The sequence below is a fragment of the Cinclus cinclus genome, chromosome 2, assembly GCF_963662255.1.
Source record: "Cinclus cinclus chromosome 2, bCinCin1.1, whole genome shotgun sequence".
NCBI classification, from domain to species: domain Eukaryota; kingdom Metazoa; phylum Chordata; class Aves; order Passeriformes; family Cinclidae; genus Cinclus; species Cinclus cinclus.
Window position 1 is genome coordinate 67701872 of NC_085047.1, and position 21949 is coordinate 67723820.

Sequence of the window (21949 nt, forward strand, 5' to 3'; positions counted from 1 at the left end):
GACTGTGTATCCCATTAGTATTTCTAAGACAAGTGTGCTTTAGTGTCACGTACCTATAAACACTGCATCTCCAAGAACAGCTGACTGTGTGCAGATTTTCTTGTTTTCTGACAGATTGACTCGATTTTGAATTAAGGCAAATTGAGGTATTATGTTATTAAGGAGTTTCAGATTAAACCTGAAGTCTCGTTCTAACCTGGTTCAGACTTTACCAGCAGAAGAATGGAATGCTAAGAATGGAGCTCAGAGCGGCATTGAGTTTAAATTACTTCGGAAAAATATTAAACACCTTCAACTACTGAAACCTTCTTGTAATAAACAAAGCAAAAATATTGCAGATCACACAAAATAAGGTTAACTGAAGTGCAGTGGTAACTAGACTGTTTTTTCAGTCATGACCTAAATATTCATACAGAATTGGTAAATAGCATGGCCAAGCTGAAGTTGAACAGTTCATTCTTCCAATTTTAAAAGGAAATTAACTTTTTCTGTCAGTATTTAGGTCCCCATTCAGAAGAAGTCTTGTAAACCATAAGAATACGAAGGGTTAAAGCAACGTTTTCGCATACTGGTTAGTGAATGGGTCCCTTTATCGAAGGAGTTAACATTAACAATATGAGATGTCAGAAGAAACTTTACATTTGCTCTTCAGTGAGTACAAGAATTGCATCTGCAGTTGCTTCCTTAGATGCATGATAGATGGAGCCATATTCTAGGGCTCCTAGAAAGAATGGATAATGACAGGGATGAAATGTTAAAAGTACTGCACACACAGAGTAATAGGAGTTTCCTCCTTCTTCCACAATAAAAAGATACTGACTTTGATATGCTACTCATATGGGACAGGGAATGTTCAGAGATCAGGAGTGTCTTTGTCCACAAGTCCCATTAGGGGAAAAGACTCAAAAGAGCAAGCATTTGTTTTCAAGTCCTCTACAAGAAGAAAGAAAATTGTACTTCTTAGGTGTGGTTATTGCAGGGATTGTGATAGTTCAGCTAAGGAAGGAATTGTCGAAATGGTGAGAGAGAACAGAGCAAATGGAAGGAAAATAGAAAAATTAAGACAAAGATACATTGGAAGAGAGAAGAGAGCTGGACATAATTAGAGGAAGCAGAGAAAAAGAAAACTGAGTATGATGTGCACTAAAATAAAGAATTTCCATGCTTTTTGCTTTTGTGCCTCAGGAGAGAAGTGATGTTTCTATTACATCTAAGACTCTTCTTAGAAAGAGTAGTATGCATGAAACGTGTATTGCAAAGCCTGTTAGTATCCCAATTATTCATGAATCCTGACTTCCTTTTCTTCTTTTCAAACCTGGATTTTGTTTTCTTTATTTTCAACTGCTTTTCACAATACTGTTCTTCTCAAATTAATGACTTAAGTTGTAAAGGCAAAGTTGGATCTTTCTATAAAAATTTTGTTAAACTTGTCAGATGACTGATAAAATACAGAAAAGTATGTTGTGAAAGCAAGTGTGCTCAAGAATGGAGACAGCTTGGAGTTAACTGATTATTTTTCACAGTAGTTACTGCATTTTTCAAGTATTTTCATTTCTTACATGCCTCAGCAGGTAATAATAGGATAATATGATAACTGAAGAATTTATTGGGATAGGCTGTTTTATAGAAAGCTTAGATTCACTTGACCTTTTTCGTGTTTGCAGTTGAAGAGAAATTAGATTGTTTTATTAATGTCATAAGCAGCTTGGTGATGTATCTGTTCAGGATTCATTTACAACTCCAAGCTTTTGTAAATATGGATAAGGTGACTACAGCTCATTCCTTTTGTTTTGGGCTGTAAAACTATCTTCCACATTTTCTTGTGCTATTAATACCATTGTCTGTGTGTTTATTATTCCTACAAAGACTCTCTGATTTGAAAGACTTTCACAGTTCAGGAAATAATTTTTAGAACCAATATATGTTTCATTTCTGGATAATGCCTCACAGGAATATCTGCACTTTAGGACTTGTAATAAACCAGCCAGTATACAACACTTTATTATTTGATAGTTGTCTCTAGAACTGAAATGCAGTCGATGAGCTTTTTTGGTTTTTAAGTCATGCTTATGAAGAGAGGTCTTCACACTGCTTTGTTTTCCTGTTAATGATAATGTGTTTCCAATTACTGTGCTTGGGAAAGGACATTTTACATATCTTAGCTTTGAAAGAAGACCCGGTTGTGCTCCCCTACCCACCACTTGTCTGTCAGTCATTTTAGTGTCCTTTGATGACCATCTCTGCTGTTGCCATTACTGTGTCTTTCTATCCTTTGCTCTTCTAACAAAAGCTCCCCTGAGCTGCCCAGCTGCACTGAAGCATGCCTGATGGCCTGCAGGCAGCTTAATGGAAGTTCCTTTAAATTCTGAAAAACAGATGGAAAGCCATGCATTTTTCTTGTATCATACTTAGTTTAAAACAACTGCTGGAAGTACACTTATAGCAGTCTTTGGTAAGTGAATTTTAATATATTAATAGTTTTTATGTAGCATTCAATTGCTAATAAGGAAATGGAGATGATTTTGTATGGGATTATCCTCTTTGTCTTTGAAGGGAACAAATGTTTTTTGATAAACAGCAAGCTCAGTATTAGACAACAGTGTACTCTTAAAAAATCCTGGCCTGTATTATCAGAAGAATAGTCAAAACATCAAGAAAAGTCCAGTTTTGGGATATCCAATACAAGCAACATAGTGATAAGCTGGAGTGAATGTAGAGGAGAGCCACCAGAATGACCAGGGCTGGAGCACTTGCCCCAGGAGAAGGGGCTGGGGGAGTGTGTTCAGCCTGATCTCTGGGGTTCCCAACAGCAGTATCCCCAGTGCCTCCAGACAGGTCACTGGGAAGATGGAGCCAGTCCCTTCACAGCAAGGCATGAAAGAGGGATGAGAGAGTGTCAGCTGAAACAGAAGATTCTGACTTGGTCTAAAGACAGTCTTTTTTACTACAAGCATTGCTGTGACCAGTCTCCATCATTTTCAAGTGGCTAAAGCTTTGAAAAACTGGGTCTGATTTCATAGGTGACCTGGCTCTGAACAGGATGTTGGACTAGATACCCCCTGAAATCCCATCCAACCTCAATTGTTTAATTATTTTAATTGGGTATTTGTATCATTGAGATCTTATTTTTAAGGCATAATTTCACTGAAGAATAAATGGAATATTATGCAGCAATATGCTGCCTTTCATAAGTGATTGCAAACACCAAGACCATCCATTGCATTAATTATTAGGGGAAAAGGTAGTTTGCTCTCCCTCATTGCTAACTGTAGCACTTTTAGGAACATATCCTTGAAAGATAACAAGGTATGCCTGTACCTTGAACTCTGCTTATCAGGAAATCAAGCCTGTTATGTGTGATATAAAGGACATACCAGTCCTTTGCTAAATTATGGCAGTTTGAACCTTAACCTTCTGACCTATTCTGCCACACTCTCATTGGGGAAAATGGAGGGGAGTAAGCAGTCTGTCTGGTGGCACAGCAGTTACCAGCTTTGCCTGATGGTCTTCCAGTAAGCCCTACCTCAAAAGATTTGTACCTACCTTCTCATTTCTCTCCCTGTCCTTTTCCAGTAAGCTTCAGTGATAACCTTTCCTTTTTTTATTTATAACTTGCTGACCATCCAGTTTTTTATCACTGTATAAAACAGATTTTTTTTTTATTACTGGTTTCATAAAAGTTATATTTACAGAATTAAGAACTTAAATATTTGTATGTTTATTTCTGACTGTTTTAAGGAGGTATATGGCATTCCTAACATTTTTATTTGTGTAGTCTGTAGTTGTAATGACCTTTAGATTTTGTTTGTTAAAAGGAGAGAGACATTTCGTTTCTGCTCTTGTTGTTTATGTAACTGCTGTTCTGTCAGTCATTTCACATTGACTTTTTCCCTCTTTCCATTATTGGAATTAAAAATCATACAGTAATTATCTTCTGTTAAGTACAGAAATAATGCATCTAAAAGTATCTTAATTAATTTTCTGTTAAATCAGAGGAGCAGGAGTATATGCATCCAGAAGTAAGGAATGGTATTTAAACTAGCCAGTAATAGTCACTCCATGTGGAATCACAAGAAATACTAGAAATTATTTATATTGATTTCACTGTATATTTGATTAATATAACCTCTCTGACTAATGGGAGGGGAGCGTTTAAGAGACAAATTTTCTTATGTTTTATCCAAGAGGAAAAAAACAGTTCAGACAACAGATTCAGAATCTTTCTGTAACTGTTGACTCCAGTCTCTTACTGAAAAACAATGTTTTTAATGTTTGCAGTGCAGTAATGATAATGTAATGAACAATTTCTGTAGCTTCCAATATCAGATCTGGTTAGGTATGTTTTGTCTGCTACAACAGCAATTTATTACAATTAATTTATTTATTTTCCAGAAACCCAGGTACTATTACAGAATATTTTAATAAAGTAATAGAATCTCTGGGAAAGTTAATACTTGATTTAAGAAGGTAAATTGTGGAATCATTATTGAAATTGTACAGTATCTTGAAAAAATTACTATGAACAGCAGAAAAAATTATTGAGTCTGACAATTCCAAATGTAAGCTACAAACTTGAAACTTAGTGTAGAGAAATATTAAAAGTTGATGCTTTCATTTTTTAATGTTAAATATCAAGAAAGTTGCTGACCTTTTCTTCATTCAGATCTGTTTTATATTTCTCATCTCAAAACCTCCCGCAGTTACAATTTCAGTTAATTATTTCCTCATTAATTAATATGCATTATTGGGGGTTAAGTCTCTGTACTATTCCTTGACTTTTTGTTGATTTAGTGCAAAATTCAGCTTTGTTAGCATGGCATTTTTTGCAAGGAATGAAGTAAACCATGAAATGAATATACGGGTTTAATGAAGTTAATGGTTTGGGATGCCATGAGAAATCAAATAGAGAAAATTATACATAGAAAATATGACTTTGGATTTAATGAGTTGTAATAAATGTACTTCGGGTTCTTTGCTATTGGATTAAAATATGTACAATAGACAAAACCATACTGCATTGCAGGGATCCTTTTCAATATGTCACTTCAAAATAATTTTTTTTTCAATTAAGTATGTCTTTTTTTGAGCAAAGATGTTGATTAGGCAGTGAGAAATTTAATCATGCTTAGGCTGCTGCTCATCCAGATGTATGGTCCTCCTCAGTTCAGCATTTCTCATACTTCCAAGATCCATGTCTTTTGCCATTTTATGTGCTAGTACACACAGGTGCAAAAGATAACTTTGTGCAGTGTACTGAGGCTGTGCCAGGAGCAATAGAACTGTTCAGCTTCTTCTGACTTACTTTGGCTTCAGGTGCTGATGTCTGCACCCTTTCTCTTGGCTATGTTTCCCTTCTACATTGTTGTCCTGAACTTTGGAGATTTGTATGAAGCTATTTCCTCTGGTATCTCTTCACTAGCTTCAGAGAAGTCGTTTCATAGCCTTCCTGTTTGAAAAAGAAGAATCTTTAATCTTTCTTGGGGCTTATTTTTAAGCTTTATTCAAGGGATCTTGTGAGGTGGTAATTTACATTTTTGGATTCCCAAACTAGATAGCTCTGTGCCTACATCTCCTGAAATACCTGATCTGCTAGGTATTCTCAGACCAGCCATGTGTTTCATGTTTCTATATTTTTTATCACCAGAAACATAAATGAGAACACAAGGTTATGCATCTTGACTAATTTGTATTGGCAAAGAGAAAAGCAACTACCATTAGACTCCTAAAAATTACTGAGTGACTCTGTTCTCTTATTTATGTATCTAGAAAACAAATTTTGAGGTGGAAACAGTGAAATTATATCACATCCTTTATTATATGTTCATTCGTTTCTTCAGGTCCTTTCTTTTCGTTAAAGATGCTGTCCCATCCTTCAGTGTCTGTATACTGGTAAAGTTCACTTAGGTTATTTGAACATCTTTTTCATTTATTTCATTGAAACAAATAACAAAAGAGTCAATAAATATGCTGATTACTTAAACTGAGTAATAACAGTCTAGGTAAGTGAGCAAACTAAGTATGCCTTGGCAGCACTGTGCTATTGCAGAGTAGCAATTGCACCCTGCTTCATTTTTTGTAAGAGAGGCATGACAGGAGATGCTCTTCTTTTTTTACAGTTGCCCAAAATAAAGAATGCACTTTCAGTAAGTGAAAGGCTAGATTTGATACTCATCAGAGCTCCAGGATTGAGAGTAAACTCCCTAGTGAAGGTTTTATTGGGAAATTCTCATAACTGAAGTATGACTCCCAAGCACAAGCTTGGCAGAAGCAGTCTCTACCCAGCAGTTTTGAAGCTGTGTCTTGGTGCAGAGCAGAATCTTATGTTTCACAGAGTCAGAGTCAAATAAAAGAAAGCACAATTGCCTTGTCCAGAGACAAAGAAACAAAAATGGATTTCTGTCCCTGTCAGTCAGCATGATTCAGCAGATACATTTAAGGCAGAAAAATCTTTTCATACTGTTCATTCTCATAGTCTAATGTACACTGGGCAGTAGTATAGTTAGGATAGAAAGAATATGTGGGTCCTACATTTTGAAGAACTCCTATTTTTTGCATAAGTGCTGTTGTGCTTAGGTGTCCTGAAGCTGCAAGGAGTGTAAACCAAGTGTTTATCTTGCTGAGTGTGAATATTTGGAGCTAGCACTTCCTACAAACTTCAAAATACGGTGTGGAAGTTTCTTTCGACAGAATGAGGATCAGAGACCGATACTAAATAAATGCTTAGAATGCTGCAAAACACAAAAATCTGCTTTGAAGCAAGCAGCTTTAAACAAAGCTTCTAAGCTTTTCTCTCTCAGATTTTATTGAACCACATGCAAAAGTACTGTATGTTTAATTACGTGATACGAAGCAAATGTAACATCTGGTAGGAACTTGAATGTTAAATCAAGTTTACCCTTCAGTGTCTAAGCTATATATTTCTGGATTTTTTTTTAATTGCAGCCTGAACCAGGAATATTGTGTTGAAAAATCTCCTCATGTTGTTTGGGAAAAACAAATTTTACGTGAAAATTATTTCAGCAAACAAAAAATAATTTAATTGCTTAATTGCTTAAATTTGTAAATAACATGCTTCATCTTGTGTTTAATCATTATACTTAGAGCTTTTGTTTTGTTGTTTTTGTTGTATTTGTTGTTGCAAAGTGCATTGTTATTTTAGACCATATTGGAAATCGTTTAATGTATTTGATAGACATGGATGAAGTAATAAATACTACAAAAAACTGAAAATGCTTATAAAGTTGGCATAAAACTTCATTAAACGTGTATTTTTAAATGAATGACAGATTTCTTACCCATTTTCTAGTAAATCTTGAAACAGACTTTCATTTTGTGAAATCAGACCGATACATGACTAATCAGACTTAATCTGAGTGCTGCAAAAGCTGAGCAATGAAAGCAGTTGAAAACTAAATATCTGAGTTCTTACATTTTTAGTTATTTAGTGAGCAGCATGTGAATACAAATCATGGGAAATTTTTGATTGCTTAGAAATAAGCCAACCAGTTTTCAGTACCAAGGATCAAAAAGGGGACCAGTGGAAACAAGATCCTTTGAATACACATGTTTGAACTGGAGTCTGCATGTATGGACAGGATTAGTGCAGTCTGTGACAGACTGAATTTAATTAAGGTCTATCTAGACCACTGTTACTCATTCTGTGACTCCAATTGGCACAAAGGAGAGTAAGGAAAATTCATTTGTATACTTTCATGCTTAGGTTGGGGCTCTTTGGAAGTGAGGAGGAAGAGTCAGTTGCAGAAGGTGAGAAAGTTAAACTGGGATTTGAACGTCAAATTGCAAGAGAGATGTATGGATAGTATTTGAGGAAGGATGCCAAACAATGAGGGTGATAGAGGAGTAGAGAGAAATCCAGAATGCAGAGAGGAGGGCTGTAAGATAGGAATGGAGGCTGAATAGGCTATGAATGTAGATAAGAAGGAAAACAGATGTCCTGGGAATAAGGAATGAAAGTGGAATTGGAATTCAAGAGACTCTGGGCTGGTGCTAGGACAGAGAGGGAGAAGGTCAGGAACATTAGGGGACATGTTGGGGCTGGAAGTGGGAGGTTTGCAAGAGGACAGGTTAGGGAGGAAATGTATGTAGCGTTTAGGTTTCTTTGCAAATTTGGCACTGAACCAAAGCACAGACATTTGTACAAATATGAGAGTATATTCTAATTGCTTTAAAGATCTTAGATCTGGAACTGATCCAGCTGTGGACTCAGGGTGATTTCACAATTTAGAGGCGTTTTTTTTTCCATTTTCAAACTTGAAAATAATTTCTAAAATATATTCCATAAAACTTTAGGTTGGTATGGTCTGGTTTACAAAATTATAAAATTACAAAAATAGATTTTCATTTTGTATAATTTTGGTAGGACTTTCTTTGTAAGACACATTATTTTTATTTACTTGCTTGACTTTCTTTCTTATTAACAAGTTTAATATTAGGATTTGCCACTTCTTGAAAGGATCATTTTACAAATGTTTTGTCTTCTAATGTACTTAATTGTTCAATTACCTTTTTAAGGAGTACTGCTGTACATCTCAGGTTTTGTAGATGGGCAGTTTATTGTTCATCCATTCAAAAAAACGGTTGGTTGCCATATTTTCTTGTGTCCAGACTACATGATCTTACCATTAAATCTTTCTGTTTTCTTTCTGGTATGTGTGTTTTGACACATTATTATATCATTATCCACTACTTGAAAAACAAGCTCCTGTGATTAAAAAAATCTTTCAAACCTTACAAAACAGAGTTCAAGTCCCTCTCTGAGTATTCCGTCTTCTCCTTTACTCTATAGATAATTTTTTTGATAACCATTATGTCACTGCTTTAGCAAACTTCAGGCATCATTGACTGGTCAAATTCATGCCAGAGAGACATAAAGGAGTTGAGACCTCATTCTAGACGTTTCTTGCATGTGGGATTTTTTTCTTTGGCTCAAGCTGTAATTTCTCTTTAATTCCCAACCCTCATTCTTCTGTGAGACTAAAAACTTTACTCTTTCTTTACATCAAGTTTGCTAAAATTTCTCAACGGAGAAAAATCCTGCAGACCCACATTCCACTGGTTTGTTTTTTTTCCGTAATAGTAGTATTAAAGCATAGGGTGGTTTTGTGGTGTTTTTTTTGTTTTGTTTTGTTTTTTAGGTTTTTTTTTCTGTTTTGGTTTGTTTTTTTTTTTTTGTTTTAGGTTTTGGGGTTTTTCTCCTTTTTTTTCCCCCTCAGAGACCATCTAGGCAGATAAAGGAATGTTTTTCAGCACATTGTGTTACATGACTCTGTACATACATGCACACACACTTGTGCTGAAATAGTAGCCAAGAAAGCAGATATACTATCTGGCCGAGTGAAAGCAAATAGGACTAAGAAAATCTGAATGGTGCTGTGGTGAAGGAGTTACTGGTGAGATCAACAGTGTAGTAAGGTTAAAAGAAAACTGACCTGTCATATCCTTGCCAGTGCAAAACAGATCACACTCATGTAAGATACTTCAAATTTCCAAAACAAAGGATAAAATTTCTTTCTGAAGTTACTGCTCATGATTGGGTTGAGAAGCATGCACTGAAAGCACCCAGTTGATTGGGTAGAATCATCAGAGGACTACAGACTTCTTCACCAAGTATAGAAAGCAGGTACAGAGAAGTATTGATTGTCTCTATTCATGCAAGTTTTCAGTGTGTCAGCCCAGTACAGCACAGATCATTGAAGCTTGGAGTGGTTGAAGGTCTGAGGCTGTGTGTAGGAAAGCAGTGCTGTTTGTTTTGTGTTGAGGTGGAAGGTGCAAATTTGTTGTTGACGGTCAATAAATATAACTAATAAATTAAATTTGTGTGTTTAACTTTATTGCTGGCTGAATGACATGTGTCTTCATGAAGACTTAGCTCATTTTGGAACAAAGCAAAACATTTGTAAACAATGTGAATACCAGAACAGATTTTAGTGTCATGTCTGCAGCCAGTCACGTGCTAGGTGTGGAGAATTCAAAAGTGCTGAAAAATTTTTTGTGTGGTAAAATGAAAACAGGAACACAGAGTCAGGAAACAGTGATGAAAGTATCAGCACTTGAAAAGCATCCCTAAGCAAAAGTGACCGGAGTAGTCAATAAGTAACTGGCATTTAGCAGCTTGAGTGCAGTAACTCTGTTTGAGAACAAATGTCATACTATTTTTTAAAAAATATTTTTAAAAGAAAAACTTTTCATGAGCTGAATAAGCAGAACTTCCAGGCTCAACAAACAATCTTATTTATTCGTTGGACTATTTCCGTGTAGATGGATGTCTACAGAGTGATTATCAGGGACATCATAATGAAACCTGTTTGTTTTGTTCACATTAATTTCAGTGAAAATTGCTCCCTCTTTGTGCCTCGGCTGAAATCCTCAGGGAAACTATTTGAAGTAATCTGCTTGTTTTTGTTAAACACTCTCCATCTCACCTAAAGATTAGGTGCTAAATAGGGGGGAGATTGTGTTGCAACTGCTATTTGACACATGACAGCTAGCACAATAGCCATGTTGTTACTCTAACCCGGGTTAGAGTAAGGGTTTATCTGGCGATCCTGCATTTTGTTGTGAAGTGGCTTCAGTGTGAGAAGTACCATCTTGCATTTAATGGTTCTGGAAGGACTTCTCTGCTGCAAGTTGTTCAGTAATCTCTCACATAAGTGTTAATTTTTAGTATCCACCACATCTTATGGTAAGGAATTCCACAGCTTTCATGCATGAAGAGTGATTTATAATTGTTCTCATTCTGCATCATTAGATGACTTCTCATTCATCTGTTGGAAAATACAGTTGATTCCTTTCTCCATTTTCCATTCTTATTGTGTGACAAGCCCCTTATTTCTTCCTTTTCATTATACTATCTCTTTTCCAAGCTGTAGAGTCCTAGCTTGCTTAAGTGATTTATTCCAATCAGTGCAATTGTGTGATTGTGTGGTGTTGCTGGATGTCAGAGGTAACCCTTCCTACCCTTCTCTGGTGGTCTGACAGTTCTGATCTTATGAGGTGATTTTCTAAAAGATATACTTCATTTCTGCTTCCTGAGAAGGATCTGTGATTCTGAGTCCCTGTGGAAATTATTACACCATTGTGGTCTGACCTTTATATCTTTGGGTATGGAAAAAAGCAGTGTAGCTGATACGCATGATATCTCAGAACAGTGCACCATGGATATCACTGGTGTCTAATGCCACTTCTCCCTGTCACATGTAAACACATGGTGGTGAAGAGGGAGGACAACATTTCATTAATATCCCACCAATTAAAAGACTTCAGTGCATACATTTGTGTACCAAGAAGGAGATTCACATTGATCTAACACTTTAAAAATAAAGGAAAATAAGGTATACTGTAAGGTCATTCCCATTTGATTCTGCATTAACAACATATTCAGAAAAGCCATTGACAGAGTTTTCTACCTACTGTGTTGTATTGCCATTATAATACTAAATTTTCCTAGCGATGTTTCAAATACAAGTTACAATAGGTACACAGATAACCATTCTAATACCTATTAAGGTCTTCAAAGTACAGTATTAATTTTTTAAATTTATACCTGTAATGAATAGAACTAGGAGATATTTCAATTTTGCATATTTTTGAATCATCTAAACTTACTTTTTAATTTTTGCTTTTAGGTATAGACAAATGCAGCTTGGCACAGAAAGCAAAATAGCTGAACTTCTTCACCAAAGTAAGTTAAAGTCCTTTGAAACCGAGCATGTTCAACTCATGCAACAAGAAACAGCTAAGAATCTTTCACAGTGCCAAATGGAATGTGAGAAATACCAGAGAAAGCTGGAGGTAAGTTATATAAAGAGACACTTTACAGGACATTACATAGTTGTTTTCAATTTGAATGTAAAGTGGAAAAGCTTGGGCAAAAAGTAACAACATGGCATGGCTGAATTAATATCTCCACCATATTCTGCACAAGCAGGGTCTAATGACAAAGCTTACTATGTTTGATGAGTTTCATGGAACACAAGTCCACAGGGAGAAGAAAAAGCAAAACGATCTCACATGGAAAGATATTAAGGACAGTACCTCATTCATGTGGGGTATATTTATCTGCTTGTGTCACAAAGCCGCTTATGTCAGTCTGTGTGAGAATTGTAGGGAGAGGAGACAGTGTTACCAGAACAAGTACAGTGAATTCAGTATCATTATTTGCAACAAGGATCTGTAATAGCATTGTTACATAATAAAATACTTTTTATTGATAAACAAATCTGGAATAAATTTTGCACAGCTAAAAAAAGTCAACATGAGCATGGTGTGTACAGCATTGAAAAGACCTAACCTTGTTAGTGCTAGCATGATGGGTTACCTTGGTGGGGTGCTAGACATCCACCCAGTCACTTGTTCCTCCTCCTGAAGAGGATGGGGGTGGGGTAAATAAGCTTATAAAGAGTATGGGTTGATGTAAAGATAGGGAGATCACTTGCCAGTTACCATCATGGGCAAAACAGATTTGACCTGGGGAAAGCTTATTTCACCTAATACCTATTGACATAGGTTGGATGGTGAGAAACAAAGACAAAAAGTAAAACTTCTTTCCCCACCCTGTTCTCTTTTATTTTAACTTCCCTCCTTCAGTTCTGACTTGTACCTCCCTCTTCCATTGTAGGGAGGAATGGGAAATAGGGGTTCAAGTCTAGGGGTCCAAGTCGATCCATAGCAGCTCCTTTCTGATGGTGATTCCTCCTCACACTTTTTTATCCTGCTTTAGTGTGGATCCTCCATGCCCTGCTGCTTCCTTCAGGAGGAAGTCTCCTATTTGGGCTCTTCACAGGTTGCAGTGCCTTCTGGGGATGTCTCCTCCAACACAGAGTCCTCTGCAGTGTGGACATCAGCTTTGGTGTGGTCATTCATGGTCTGCAGGCAGACAACCTGCTTCACCTTGGGCTGCAGAGGGGATCTCTGCTCCGGCAGCTGGAGCACCTCCTTCTTTCACCTCCGTGTCGGCACCATGACTCTCTCCCACTTTTTTTCCCCCTCATTGCCGTGCAGCATTTTTGTGCTTTATTAAATACAGTTTCCTTGAGGCAGCCCCCTTGGCTGAGGGACACTGCCTGGGCACCTGCAGCCAATGCACCTGTTTGTGTGGGCTTTAACCACTTGGGCCTGTTCATCTCTACAAGCTTAGAATTTGTCTTTCAAGCATACGTATCCTATGCTGTTCACTTATTTTAATCTTGGAAGTGTGAGTATTCCACAGAGAAAACTTACTTGAAAACAAAATTTCTTCATCTGTCCAAAGTTAGTCCAAAAATGTATCACAGAGTCCTACTTATGAGATTTAAATGAGATTGGTAGTGTGTGTTTCAAATGAATGTCAGGATACAGTCTGGACAGGACATAAGAAAGTGACATCTATGGCAACCTTTGTCTTTTGGGGGAAGGATGCCAGTCTTCAGGTCCCCTCATTTCTAGTGCTGAACCTGCCTAAGTTGTTTATGAAAAGGAACTATAGAGTGGAAACAGAATTAGAGAGCTTCAGATAGACTGTAATTTCTTGTTTTGTCTCTTTTGGGACATTCAGATCCTGACTGATGAGGTTAGTTGTGGTCACAAGCACTGGGAGTGCCAGTTTTGCTAAGCTTAAAGGTTGCTAAACAGATTTTTAATTGCACAGACACGTCTAAACTTGGAGAATGTAGTTCAATTTGAGTTATATTTTCATTTTCTTTGTGGAAATTTTTTGATCTGACAGTAACTCAAATATTTGGCATTCAATTCTACTAACACTTGGCACTTCTTTTTTCTCTTTAGAGAGACACTTTTAAATTCCTTCACTAAGAAATATGCACTTAAGTGCTCATTCATAAAGAAATATTCTTGCAGAATTTAAATATTTGGTGTCTGAAGCTTTTGGTTTTGTTCCTTTTGACTGAATTCTTGGGGGGGTTAATTTTTTTTCCCTGTATATAGCATTAATGCCCAAAGGTTTTTTTCCTTACCATTACAGGACATAATGGTCTTTATTAATAGTGCAGTCACTGGTATCTTGTGGTTCAGCTACAGCTTTCTGGACTCTTGCTTTTATTTAGGGCATAGAGTAGTTTCTCTTGCTAAACTAAGAAACAGATGGTTAATATGTTGCCCAGTTTTAACATATACATTTATTTCTCCTGTGACACTAGTCTGAACTTTTTTATATTCAAGTGGCTTGTTTCTTTAAGCACTGTGTATTCTTTCGTGGTTTTGACACTGACCCTAGTATTGCTGCACTGCACACTGTGCATATGTTTCTGTATCTCCAAATCTATATTCACTTGTCATTCCGAATGTGATTTTTACTTAGGCAGTTAGCATGAAATTTAGCAGCAGTGCCACTTTGTTATTACTGTATCTGTTTTGGTGGGATTTTTTCTGCAAAGTATGTAGATTGCTACTTTAGATATCTAGGATTTTCTTATTCCAGTTTGGTGTGTATTTATTTGGTCAATGTTGTTTCCTATTATCAACCACTTTATCACAAATTTAAATTATTATACAGGCCTTCATAGCTTTTACTTTTGAATATGAGGGTTTTTTGTTTAAACTTAGTGGATTAGATATTTACATAATTCTTGAATGTTGATGGCATATTACCTGTTATTAATAAGTAAGTAATAAGACTGGTATAGCTTTAATGGCAGATTTTTATATTTACATTTATATTTACATTCATTTTTATATTTACATTTATATTTACATTTATATTTACATTTAAATACATTTACATATATTTACGCAAAAGAATCTTCATAAATTGATGACTGAAATCAGAATCCAGTTAAAGCAACAAAAAATATTGCATTTATACTATTTTGACTACTGTGTGTGAATTTAGTTGTCACCTGGCTTTTCCTAAGTTTCCTTTAAATTTCTTGTAGCTTTTTCAGACAGCTGCTTGAAATTACTAAGGCCTCAGCAGATAGGCTGAGATCTGAGAGTTTAATCTTTGCAAGATAATATTATTGAAAGAATAACTGCTTTTTAAACTTTTTTTATCTTTGCTGTGCAAAACTTACATCAAATATTTAATAGCATATCAGTACACGTTTCACATGTAGTATATTTTGCCTCTTTCAAAAATCACTGTCATTCTGAATCCCTGATCTTTCCATTATTCATTCTCACAGGTGCTTACAAAGGAATTTTATAGTCTTCAGTCTTCTAGTGAAACCCGCATTATTGAGCTTCAAACACAGAATTCTGAGTTTCAAGCAAGATTAGATATTTACGAAAAACTTGAGAAAGAGCTTGATGAGATAATACTGCAGACTGCAGAAAGTAAGTTCTGTCACAAGTTGTTTTATCTGTAGGTGTTTTTGGCATTACAGTATCCTTTTCCTCGTGATGCTTGGAAGGTACTACGGTTCCTGTCATTCTTCTTCTTTGTGCCTGACAAATAAAGTGCAGTAGTTATTTTGAAGGAAAATAGTAATGGCAGGTTTCTAAGTGTACCTGTGAATGTCTACAAACATCCATATGTCTAGGTTTGTGCTTACTGAAAATCATTTCAGTATTCAGTCATTTCTCTTTTCCTTATTCTAATTATCCATTATAATTAAATACAGTCTTTAGGATTCTTTTATTATTTAAGTACATTTTAAATGTTAGGAAGCCCTCTTTGTTTACAGGCAAATACAGGTTTTGTATTTTAGTACAGTGATTAATGTGAATTTTTTGACTAATTGGAAGGAGGAAAAATCTCTTCCTTCTGTTGAATTAATAATAATTAGACATTAATAGTTCCTTGTGGCAGCTTAGTTTGTTCCAAGTACTAAACCATGGATTAAATTCATACCTGATCACTCTTGAAATTTTTTGTCTCTCATTCACACAAACTAAAATGTTCCCAAACACAGCAAATTTTGTGTAAGATCTCTCTTCATTTGGTTCTCAGCCTAAATCAATCCACAAAGCAATTAATTTCTAATTTGAAACTCTGACTCTAATCTTTAAATCTTCTAGCCAGTGCATAAACAGAGTAGGACATTCTAAACTTTCAGACTAATTCAACTGTCTTCTCCTTTTCTCCTTTGCTCTTTCAAAAAATAGTCAGAATTTAAAAGTATTCTGTATAGAAAATTATTGCGTTAGCTTTAAATATAAACAGTGGTGTCTAGAAAAGTGTGCATAACCAAGATGCTGTGATGTTAGGGTATCTTTAGTAACCACACTGCACATGCTTTATTAATTTTATGCACTGCAGCCTGTACTTAGAATGGCCTGACTACCCAAAGGTTCCAGTCTGACCATAAGAATGTTTGCTGTATACACGCTTCTGTTTTAGTCAGTAACATGTTTTTTGAAATGTGTATATATATAAACTTGCCTAAGGAGTATTTATATGTTAACACAGAATTTTTGGACATCACCTTCATTTTCTCCAAGGAGAAGCTAGAGTTAAGAACACTGGTTTTTGTTTATGCTGGTTTACATTTTCTTATGCATCTGGGGATAGCAGTAAAGTTTTTTACCAGATCATTCTTAACCTCTTCTCAAATATGTATTTTAATTACAATTTACATTCTATGCTACAGAGTGCTAAAGAAAGGAAAGTTTCCAAATGAACTATTCTTTTAAAATATATAGACCTTATTTTCTGAATTCCTTGGAGAAAAAAAGTTCTAGCTTAATATTATTTAAATATACTTTCTATTTAATAAAGAACTTGATAGTTCACTGTATTTGATATATAATGTTAAGATTAATACTAGTTAAGTCTAATATCTTAGGCAAAACAGAAGAAAAAAAGTATTAGGAAAAAAAAAACTTTGAAGGAGGAGACATATATACTTCCTCCTGTGTCTCAAAATATACTCTGATAGTTATGTCATGAAGAGCTAAAGGTAGAAAAATAACTGAAAGGAAATACAACTATTTTTCAAATATATGTGAATGTGTTATGGAAATACTTCGGTCTGTCTTTCGTGGAATATAATTTTGACTGAAGCATTGTGTGGAAGACAATTAGAGTTTTGTACAAACTTTAGTGATACTAAGGATTAATCTTCATTCCTGTGGTCACATCTTTATATCTAAATAGTATATATTGTTTTTCTTCATCCTGAGTCATGAAGCCTCTGCTGTTTTACAATATTTGGGGATGCCAGTGGGAGTTGGGTTTTCTGGACTTTTTAATAAACTGTGTATTTATTTCCACATGTGAGATGGCTTTTGTTGTATTTTATATACATACATATATATATATGTAAAGTTTTTATTTTTTCCTTTGGAAAATATGCATGTGGAAGAGATCACTGAGTTTTTACTGTTACTCCCTGATCATTGTGCCTCACTTTATTAATATTGAAATGACATGAAACAGCCTATTCAGCATGCTATCAAGAATTTATATAGCCACTTCTTACAGCAACTGAGGGGTTTCCAGATGAGTAACAGTAGTAAATTTCCTTGGCATTTGTCTGTTCTTCCTTTTCAGGTTGCAGTCTTCACATTTTAGGGTATTTTTGTTGTAGACTAGTTGTCTGACTTTTCTTGTTTCCATTGGTTAGTATCTTTCTAAGTAAAAGATTGAACCCGTCTGTATCCTCACAATGGCACATCCTTGTTGAGTAGCATAGAAAACTGTCATTAATATGTGCCCCCTAGCTTGTAAAATGTATATTTTACACCACAAAGTCAGGTGAAGGGCCTGGAATGTTGCAAGAGAAGAAAAGCACACACTGATGCAGAATATTATTTTGATACCTACAGCGTTTTTAATTTTGTGTTTGTCTTCATGATGTGACATTTACTGGACCCTGTGGACAGATCTGAATTTACAGGACAGGATCTTACTGATGTTTTTCTAAGACATGAGACACTGAATATGTAACCAAAAAGAAGGGTATTAACAATGTCAGGTTAAATTATTCTTTATGTTTTTCTTTATGAGAGGTGTTTACAGCACTGAAGGTTTCCCTGTCATATTTAAGACAACTCTGAAGTGTTAGTGTGTTTGTAGTGCCACATTAGTAAACTTTTTCTGTCATAATTACTGGAGTTTCTGTGTTGTTTTTAATGTAACTAGATATGTGACTTACCACGGGTGCTCTTCTAGAGGCTTTTTCTTTCTAAATGTTTTAAGAATCCTTGCTTAAAATAGCATTACAAGGATATTCGACAAGTGAGAGCAGAAGTTTTGCATTTTGCAAGTTGTTGAGAAATGAAGGTATTTCTGATTTTGAGGCACTTGAGTATTAAGAATGATGAGTCAGATAGGACTCAGATAATTTCCTACATTTGTTTCTCCGCTTCCCAACTATTTGATTCATCAAAGCTTTTTGTGTGGTGCCTGGGCTGGTGTTTACTTGTTCTCTGTCCTTCTCTCACACCCCTGCCACTCCCATTTTTCTCATTGTCCCCCTTTACCCCTCCTTTCTATCCCCCTCTCTCTGCCTGTCTGATTCACACATACACTTGTTCTTTCTCTTTCTTCTTTTTTTTTATTTTCTGGCCCACTTCGTCTTACAGGAGAGAGGAAACCTGCATTTCAGAACTTGAAATATGAACATATACCTTTTAATCTTGCTGCTATTGGGATTTCTTTTCAAAGCAATTATAATCTGTTTAAAACCCTTAGAAATGCATTTTCAGAAATCGATCGCCTATGGAGGTAGAGATTATTTTTAATATTTCTATTTTGCATATGCATAAGAATCTCTTTCTTGCCCTTCTCTGAAGAAATGCATGGCATTTGTTTGCATCAAGTGTGGTGAACTTTCTGATCACCACAGCCTTTCAAGAACCATAGTGAGCAGCCTCACTGTGACATCAGCTGCCTTAGCTCCTACTGACCCTTCTGGTCCCATGGACTTGGTTATGTCCTGTCACCCTAAACACTCCCCAATTTTATCTTTCTCTGCTTTCTCATGTATGCACAGAAAATTAATTATTTAGAATAAAAACTTATGCAACCTAACCTTCTACTGCTGAATTAAACTTGTACAAGTAGTATGTCTTTTGTGACCACACCAACATTAATGAATATTCAAGGCAACTGAACTGTTTTCCTTTACTTTCATATTGCATAAATCTTATGTTGATCATAAAAATAAAAAGCACTGTTAAGTAATTAAAGTGTGGCACTAAGTGTAATGCTAATGGTGAAAAAAACTGTTCTACAAGTCCAAAAGGTTGCACTAGTTGAAAATTTAGCCTCTAGAAAATTGTTTTTTCATGTTGAGTTGTAAATAGAATTTCTTAGAAGTTTATAAGTTCTGGCACTGTTCTTCAACAGCACCTTTCTGCAATTTTTTGCAGTGGAAGATGAAGTTGAAGCTGAAAGGGTTCTCTTCTCGTATGGATATGGTGCAAATGTTCCTACAACAGCCAAAAGACGACTAAAGCAAAGGTAAAGAAAAAGTACCTCGTGAATTTACTTGTTCAAGATAAACTAAATGCATTATGTTACATCTTAGAATCCAGCCAGTTTTAGTAACATAAAGAGGTTTTTTTAATTATTTAAGTATAGATTTAAGAATATATGATTTCAGAATAGATTGAGGACTAGGACCTGTTAATGTGGTTGATGCATATGAATGAGCATACACATATTTTTCTAGGTAATTTTAAAATCTCTGCTCATTGACTTTCAGAAAGATTAATTATAATTGTATAAGACTAAGCAGCTGTAAAAACAGATTAGTTGCATTGTTTGCATTTGTACAATAGCATATGCATTATTAATGTTGTAAAAATCATTGTATTTAATACAATAGTATTAATAATAGTAATGAAAACATATCTGTCAGGTTATTAAGAAGGACAGTGGTTCAGAGCAGCACTATTTAATCTTCACTAATGCAGGATCTTGCATTTTTTTTTTTTTTTAGCTTGCTCTGGTTTGGCCAATTTGAAAATTTGATCGATAGACTAAAATGATGCGTAGGTGAAAAACATACCTCTTGATCAAAGTAATTTTGAACTTAAAAATTTGTGTTATGCATTGTCTTTTAAAAAATAATAGTGACATTTGAGTGGCTCATTGTGAGCCTGTGTGTTGTGGCTGTGACTCACTTCTCCCACACAGCTAACAGTGGGGTAAAAGGAAATTACCTCGGGCTTGCCAGGGGAGGTACAGGTTGGACAATTTCTGCACAGAAGTGGTTGTCAAGCATTGGAATAGGCTTCCTAGGAAGGTGGTATAGTAACCATCTCTGGGAGGTGAGGAGTGTGCCAAAAACCTCCATAACCCTGTTGCAAATCTGATTTAGAAAACTGTTGAGAGTTCTATAGCACCATTTCCTAAAGCTCCAGTTTACTCCTCTTTTGTCAATAAGTTGAGGACCCTTCTGAGTTTCCACTTTGATCCTTCCTTTTCCTCACCTTATTAGATCCAGGTTAGATTATTTATATATATGAAAAGTCTGTTAAATTTCCTCTGAATGCTGAACCTGATGATCAGGCCAGGATTCAGATGTGCTTGGAAGACACTTTCTGAGCTTAGAAGCAGCTCTATCGGAATGACTCATGCGCTCCACTTTTGTTCCAAAAGGCATTGACTAATAAACTGACTTAATCCTTCTTAATAGTGTTGGAGAATTCATAGACTTTCTTTATCTTGTAGAATTAAAAAGGTTAAAAAGGCCATAAAAGACTGTGTATGGTTTACCTGCTGTTTTGATTCAAGGAAAACTGCCATGCAGATAATATCTGTGATTCCTTTGGCTTCCAGAGATTTTAAAAGCAAAGATTCTGACACCATCTTCTATGTTTAGCACCAATGAAGCAACACAGATAAATTTTCTGCTCTCTAGGATTGCATAAGGAAAGAGAATCTATTACAAATGTGAATGATCTTCTTTCTGGAATCCACTACCTGTTCTTTAATCCCAGATATACGGGATCCTAAATGAAGAACTCTTTTAAGTTCACATCATGCACTTCAGTCTCTGGAAGTTTGTACAAAACCGACCTTTTCAAGCATCGTGAAGTTTATACCTCTTTGCCCACTTGCCAGAAAAAACTCTTTCATTACTTCAGACATAGGCATTGAACACTCATAGTACTAAATTAAGCATGCCTGGAAGCACTCTGAAGCGTCAAGAGCAAATGGCCTGTAGTAGCCTGTTGCCATAAAACAATTCTCAGTGTAAGTTAAGCTACACATGGACAACATACTGGCAACGATTTGCTTGCCTATGCTGACTTCTCAGCTATGCCCAGGAACTGCTTGGAGGGTGTTAATGAGAGAATGGAGAACACTACCAGGATGACTTTGCTGGTTTGCTAACAAGGAATTAACACATTCTTCAGCACTGCATAATTTTCTAGTACAGTTGGAATCAAATGTTTCCAGCATAAGATGTCTTTGCACATTAGTCCCTTTGTCTCTTTGCTTTCAGTTTAAATTAATCAAAGACCATACTGACAAGTATACTTGAAAGATGTACCTGTGTTATCCTTAAATATTTGCAAATTGAGGCAAAGTTCACTGAATAGTTGTAGCTGGGAAAATCACAGTGGGCTGCATTCCTAAATTTGCCATGGGAAGGTATCCAAGTTTTCCCTTACGCTCTGATAGCTTCTAGTCAAAGAAGCAGTTCCTTTCTCTTTGCTACTAGATGAGATTAGTGCATGAAAGAGTATGGTTATAACACATACTCAAGATGAAGAATATTAAGACTTCTGCCAAATCCAGAAGTCTGTTACATTTTACTGAGGAAGAGATGGAGGTTATGAGTGGTCAAATTTTCAGATAAACTTTGTGCACTCATCTAGATTTACACACTCCTAATGCTGAGCTTCAAGGTCAATATACTCTCCCTGTCAGTCTGCTTTAAGCCACTTGCCCTCTCATAGATTCTGTATCATAATCAGGAACTGGTTGTGGAGTTACTCAAGAATTACCTGGGTGCAGTCCTGCACAGTGTGCTCTGGAGGTTGGACCAGATGACCACTGTGGTCCTTTCCAACCTTGCCCATTCTGTGATTCATAAGA

The 21949-nt window shown here is 35.8% G+C and overlaps 1 protein-coding gene across 1 annotated transcript in view; it reads left to right on the forward strand.

The window, feature by feature from the left end:
- Positions 1–21949, forward strand: part of PIBF1 (progesterone immunomodulatory binding factor 1) — a 105575-nt gene that overhangs the window by 51154 nt on the left and 32472 nt on the right. Inside the window, exons 11-13 of the mRNA XM_062514790.1 lie at positions 11646–11811; positions 15138–15288; positions 19270–19360. Of these exons, the coding sequence (XP_062370774.1) occupies positions 11646–11811; positions 15138–15288; positions 19270–19360 (408 nt within the window). The remainder of the gene's footprint in view (positions 1–11645; positions 11812–15137; positions 15289–19269; positions 19361–21949) is intronic.